The following is a 6,580-nucleotide window of genomic DNA, read 5'->3' as shown; positions in this document are numbered from 1 at the left end:
TCTTATTTTTCTAATAGATATCGCATTTGCAGCGCTACTCACGTAATTGCCAGATTTGAGAACTCTCTCCATATCTTTGTCCATATCGTGGTGATCCAACGCCATGAAGAGCGTATTGACGACGATGCAGAGCGTGATGAAGAGTTCTACGAACGGATCAAAGACCAACAAGGACACGTACTTTTGAAACTCGAGCCAGAGCCAGCAGCAGTCCCAGACGCAAAAGATGTCGATACAACGGAACATTCCGGCCAATAACTTGTCCTTGAACGTAGGCCCTTCTTCATCGTCGTCTGTCGGAAAGTAATAGGTCGAAACTGTAACGCGCGTTAGTAATTTTGTCTGGCACCACTCTTTTTGGGGAAAGAGGTTTTTTCTTTGGTCAGGCTCTCATTCTTCGAGATCACAGATTATATTTACAAGCAGGCAGTCAAGCAGAAGGCGTGGCAAAAAGACACACACATACATACGCACACACTCAATGTGAAAACAAAATAAATAAATAAAAAACATGTAATATAAATCTCCAAATAACCAAGCGTGATTAATCATATTAATTAATCATATTGCCAACAATTGTCAACAATCGTTGGCAACATGACAGCAATAGACAGTTGGCTATCTTTAAATATGTAAAATGCGCTAAAATACATAAGTATCTTGAATGAAATATATCCTTTCAAAAATGTTAATTTTCTTTTTTTTTTTTTTTTTTTTTTTTTTTGTATAAAGGTTCTATTATACATTAATAATTTTTTTTTCAAACAAAAACATCATTGCGTGCACTAACGGCGCGAATAATGTGCAATGCAACAAATAATATGATTATAGCGCATTTGAGAACTTAATTATTACAACGTTTTAAATAAAAATGAGATAATTTTATTTTAACGCTTTCGCCGTTAATGTGTACTTATATAAGTATCATATTATCTTTTCCCTTAAAATTAAATAAAGTCAAAAATTATTACGATAATATAATTATATTAAACTTTGAAACCATAAATCTTGCTTACGATTTAATCTTTAAGAGAAATGTTTCTGCGGCGAAAGGATTAAATCTTATGCATTGATGCGATTAAGCGATTAATAACAACTAAAAATAAACGTAAATTTTTTGTAACTCAAATATATTTTACAATTAAATACAGTTAACAAACGATGTCACACACTGTGTATCTCTCAAATCAAGCGGCAAGTCGGTGTGAAGTTTTCGATAAATTATTATCTTCGCGAATAGTTGTGTCGACGAAATTCGCAATAAAGCGAAAGTGCGATTTATAGCTTTGCGTGCAAAAACTCGAATCATAGGTAACCGAGTATTTTTCGTGAAGACTAACAATTGCGTTGCCGGATAGGTATCTGCTTTTTTTTTTTTTTTAAATATGCTGATTTTTTGTTATATTGTGCATTCGAGAAACAAACGCGATAGTGCCCTTCAACACGGTGGTGCACGTGCAAAACATTGAAAGATTAACCAAAATCGCTGCAGTTTCGTATCGAAAATAAAAGATAAACAAGATCTCTCAATCATCGATGAGGAATAAAAAAGCAAAAATACCGAGGACATTATTTTAAATAAATTTTGTTTCTCTTTCAAATTATAAAATAAACCTCGTAATCAAAATTATAAAATCAACATTATTTGTATTAATAATATAAATATAGTTATAAAAAATAAATACACAAATATATTAATATGTTTGTAAAAAAAAGTATCTTGAGGATAATATATTTTTTTTTTTAAATTGCATAAATTGTTACTGTATCGACGATTGAGATAATCTGAAAAAGCATGAAGCGACCAGGATCGTGCAGCTGCGGCGAAGGTGGTAATCTGTGTCATGTCGTAGGAAACGAAAATAAACTCTGTTTCCCCAAAAAAATTACTCTCACAAACCGCCCTCGAAGGCCCACAGGCCGCAAATCGTGACTCTTTCTCGTCGCATCATGCTGCTCAGAAGAGGCACAATATACCCTGCGTTTTACCATTATTTTTACCATTATATTTAGTCATTTAGATAACAAATTCTCGCTGGCAATATATATATATGTGATATTGATTCGTTGTAGATATATATGTATATACATATATGTGTATAGCGCCAAATTACACACCATGCTCAATCGAAATAAACGAAAATCGGAGGAAACACGTGCGATCTTACTGCGGCGTCGGCTGGGTTAAAACATTAAAGCTGAAACTTGTTCGGTCTGTTGTTATTATGTACATAAGAAGCGCGCGCGAGGGATGTCCAGATATGTTTAGCAAAATAAATACCGACGCAAGGGAGTATAATATGTGACGGGAGAATTTTAAACCATATAATATGTATGTACATCGAGCGGCGAGGGATGCTTATCGCACGATAAACAGGATATACACATTTGCGACGAGGGGTGAACGGAAATGAAATTGTACAAAAAAAAAAAAAAAAAAAAAAAAGAAAAAAAATTTTCTTCCAGAAACTTGTTGACAATGATGAGATGCGGACAGAGAGGACATTACCTCCTTGCTCCGGCGTCTGACTCTGGCGACCGGCAGCCTGCTCGATGATGTCGTTTAACACCATCACGTCTGCGCGAAAAAAAGATGCGAGAAAGTAAGTTTCAATTGCTCGAGAGACTACTCGCTAATTATTTAGTAACTGCCGAGCCAATCTCACCCTTCATGTCGACCACCGTGTGCTGCTGAGACGGCTCGATAAACGGATTGTCTTGTTGCTTGGTCTTGCCCATGGGATCCTCCAGATCGGTTTCCTAAAAAATTTGCAGAATGATTGAAAAAATTATCATTCGTCGTGCGATAATTATCACTACATTATCGCTCTTGTGTATCAAAGAAATATTATAATATTAATATACACTTTCTTCCATATAAAAAGAGCAATTTTCAAGTAGTTGCAACTTCCTTAAAAATAATTGGAATAAGATCAATAAAAGAGCGTTTCAAAGCTTGAACTTTCTAGTTTTAGAACCTTTAAATAAATTTCAATTCTTTCTATTTGTTACAAAATTACATTGTAAGAACGCGACGTCCGTCGATTCAGCAAATTTTTCGTACAATGAATCATTAATTTAAGTTTTGAAATGAACAGAAGAAAAACTTAACACTTTGGCCTTTTGTACGAGTAACTGGAATACTTTTTACTTGTAAATGTTGTAGAGTTTTGAAAAATTTTAGCGTTTTTTCGTTAACTTTTATTGATTTAAATAAAAAAAGATAAAAGTGTAATTTTTTCTTGATCTTTAAGTAACAATTACGCTTTAAAAATGTTTAATGATTGAAAAACGGTAGAATCATTTTAAAGTGCTAACTTTGTTCTTTAAATTGCTTTTTTAATGATTATTGTACAATCATTTTTTCACTAGTTATAAGCGTTCAAAGTCAATAGATCGATTTTGCTTTAATAATTAATATCTCGGCGAAAAAAAATTATAAAACATTCGCTGAAAAAAAGAAATTAAAGCTAAAACTTTGCTCTTGAGCACTCAATTAATGAGATTGTGCTACGATTTTTTTTAATTCGATATTCTTGGGCAAACTTTTGAAAAATTTATTCAATCGGACGTCGCTTTCTTACAATGTAATTTTGTAACGAATAGAAAAAATTGAAATTCATTTAATGATTCTAAAACTAGAAACCTCAAGCTTTGAAACGCTCTTTTATTGATCTTATTCCAATTATTTTTAAGAAAGTTGCAATTACTTGAAAATTGGCCTTTTATAGGGAAGAAAGTAGCCCTTTAATGTTTTTGCATAGTGTAATGTTATAGTAAAAATGACAATATCATTTCTTTGTAATCGTGGAACATATAAAAGAAATTATGATATTTTTATATATATTCAATAATATTGTACATATGTATTATATTTTACAAAGGACAGAACTATAATTATTCAAATATTTTCATGTACATACAAAGTAATGCGTAATCATTGCAGTAACTAAAATAACATAAATGCATAATTTAGAATTTTTATAGTAATAAATATCTTAATATCTCTCTTATTTTATATTTCAGCTTTATATTAAATATTGTAAAAAACAATGTAATTTGTACTGTAAAATTTTCTGCGTGTGCATTCAAACGTTACACATCGAATCTTCGTGTATTGTCATAAATGACAACTTTACGCAAATGTGCTTACAACGTGTATCTCTCGTACGACTAATTTTTTTTCCACAATTCAACGAAATTTTTCATACTATATTGTCACTAAATATCACATCTCTCTCTCTCTCTCTCTCTAATACTATCTATCGACTTGCATCTCAAACAATTGATTAATCACTTACAAAGTGATAGGACTTCTGATTGGTGTCGGTAACATGGCCGTTGGCAGGCGTCGTCTGTTTGTTGGTGCGATTCCTGAGGATCTGCTCCTGCTTGGTGATCTGTTTGCCGATGCTGTCGATGCCGCGGATACCGGGGAACGCCAGGTCGCCGTGGGACGTGTAGGAGAGCCGCGAGGCGTGGGAGGTGTACGACGAGTGACGGGAGCCGAGATTCGCATAGTACACCGGCACCACGATCGTGCCGTTCTCCTCGGACATAGGCGTGACCGCGTTCGAGTCGTCGGCGTAGGGTAGATGCTCCTGGGCGTCCAGGTACGTTGACAGCACGAGGGGCTTCCGGTCACCGCCCGGGGGGACGAAGCATCGACCGCGACCATTGCGTATTGTAAATTGGTGGCTGCCACGGCTGCTGCGTCGCAGATTGAACGGTGAGCCGGGTAGGCTCAGGCTCGCCTGAAATTACAACAAGGCGGTCCACCGCTTTTCTCTCTCTCTCTCTCTCCGTTCTTCTCCGGAAGGCGAGGACCAGCCGGAAAGACTGTCTCTCTCTCTCTCTCTCTTTCTCTTTCTCTCTCTCTCTCTCTCTCTCTCTCTCTCTCTCTCTCTCTCTTTCTCCCTATCTCTCTTTCCTTCTCTTTTTTTCGACGACAAAGTGACTCTCCTTCGGGACGATCGTGACATTTTCCGCTCGTATATTTGCGAAATCGATTGCAACCTAACATACGCCTTACGGATAGTTTGAAGAGTAACGAGCTGTGATCGGCTGTGATGAATATTGTGCACGAATATTTTTGTTTGAAATAAATTTCAAAGTATCGTCTGCCGAATGACAGGCAAATGGCAAGATATCTTTAGGAATTGAAAAGATTTGAATGGCGAAATTTTGTTACGCAGCAAATAACTCTTCGAAGCTAGCCGTCATCTCATCTTGATTGCCTACTTTAATTATTCAGTTACGAAACGAAGTGATAGTATCAGGTTGCCTATTTGGTCGTCTTCCAAATGAATATCGTACCGCGGGGTAATTAATTCTAACATACGTGCAACTTAATGAAGGAAAAAGAAGAAGTAGAAGAGTGAACGTTTGACCAACCTGTCGGACATTTCATGATAGATTTGTTATTACGCGAGAGAGACGCGAAACGATCGCTCACCAGTGATGATTCGCGCTTGTCACGAGTCGGGAATATGTTGAGGCGGAGACGAAACGAGCTTAAAAATAACACACATCATCCTTCGACAACTGCGAGTCGTAACGCGCGGAGCATTGATGAATGGCAGCGGTCTCGAGATGATATTATTTGTGAGAGATCGTGATCGGGTCCTATGGTGCTATTTAGTGTACGTACGGTCGGTGCTGATAGACACACGTCGTGACACACGTACCTTCCGCAGACTTTCCTGGTAGGCATAAGTAAACTGGCCATTAGCGGCGCGAGGGACCTTAAGAAAAAAACAAGAAAAGATATCTCCTACCAAACGGCTCGTAACGTGATCTAATGTGTACACCAACGAGGCACTCGAAATAGGTAGAGTATGACATAACACTTGCAGAAGCACATATAACACAATTGTGAATGTGATTACGGAGAGATAGAAAAAAAGAGAGGGAGGAAAGAAAATTACAGGGATCTCAAAGGAAATATTTCTGTTTAGGGAGAACAAGTAGCGAAAAAGAAGAGAAAAACGTGAAGAGATATGCGAAGATATATCGGCGATTACATTTCGTATCGAATTGCATCGATCAGTCGTGACAGTAGTGATTGTGACATAAGATACATTATTATTGAATCTGTTATCTTAATTAAAAATTTGTATAGGGAAATAGAAGAATAAATTAGTTCGCATTTATTGAAACATCTGTGTCTCTCGGGTAAATAGGGTTTTCGAGCGAGTATCGATTTAAGCAACAGCCGATATTTCTCGTCTCTCTGGTAGAGATACTAAATTACAGCATATACTTCTCTGCATGCATGGCTCCGTAAAACAGGACTGAATTGGATGTATGTCCGGTATACGCTCAGTGTCGATACGGCCAAAATTCACTGTTCCGCGCGTTACAACTACGCGCAATCGCAAGATCGAAGCAGTGATACTCGACACATTGAAGATGTATGTATTTACGTTATAACTAGAGCAAACGATCAATGAGAGGGAAACAGGTTCTATGCGTATAAGCCACCTATACATTATACATATGTATATATGTCCAAAGGGTCTCATGACATAATACGAGCAATTGTAACGAATCCCAAAAAAGATGAACGGGAATAGCAGAG

At 36.7% G+C, this 6,580-nt stretch overlaps 1 protein-coding gene across 30 annotated transcripts in view; it reads right to left on the bottom strand.

The window, feature by feature from the left end:
• The window catches only part of Para (sodium voltage-gated channel paralytic), a 51,027-nt gene that overhangs the window by 26,810 nt on the left and 17,637 nt on the right, over positions 1-6,580 (bottom strand). For 11 of the 30 annotated variants that reach the window (XM_072889546.1, XM_072889526.1, XM_072889529.1 and 8 more), the window contains 4 exons: positions 4,302-4,754; positions 2,667-2,760; positions 2,510-2,578; positions 43-317 (listed from right to left, as the gene is read on the bottom strand). In XM_072889546.1, coding sequence (XP_072745647.1) covers positions 43-317; positions 2,510-2,578; positions 2,667-2,760; positions 4,302-4,754 — 891 coding nt within the window. Of the gene's footprint in view, positions 1-42; positions 318-2,509; positions 2,579-2,666; positions 2,761-4,301; positions 4,755-5,687; positions 5,745-6,580 lie in introns of all 30 variants that reach the window. The other 19 variants (XM_072889517.1, XM_072889516.1, XM_072889520.1 and 16 more) reach the window with 3 other exon arrangements.

The sequence above is a fragment of the Anoplolepis gracilipes genome, chromosome 4 (genome assembly GCF_047496725.1).
Source record: "Anoplolepis gracilipes chromosome 4, ASM4749672v1, whole genome shotgun sequence".
NCBI lineage: Eukaryota > Metazoa > Arthropoda > Insecta > Hymenoptera > Formicidae > Anoplolepis > Anoplolepis gracilipes.
Note: the sequence above shows the minus strand (reverse complement) of the source record. Positions and strands in the feature narration are given on the sequence as shown.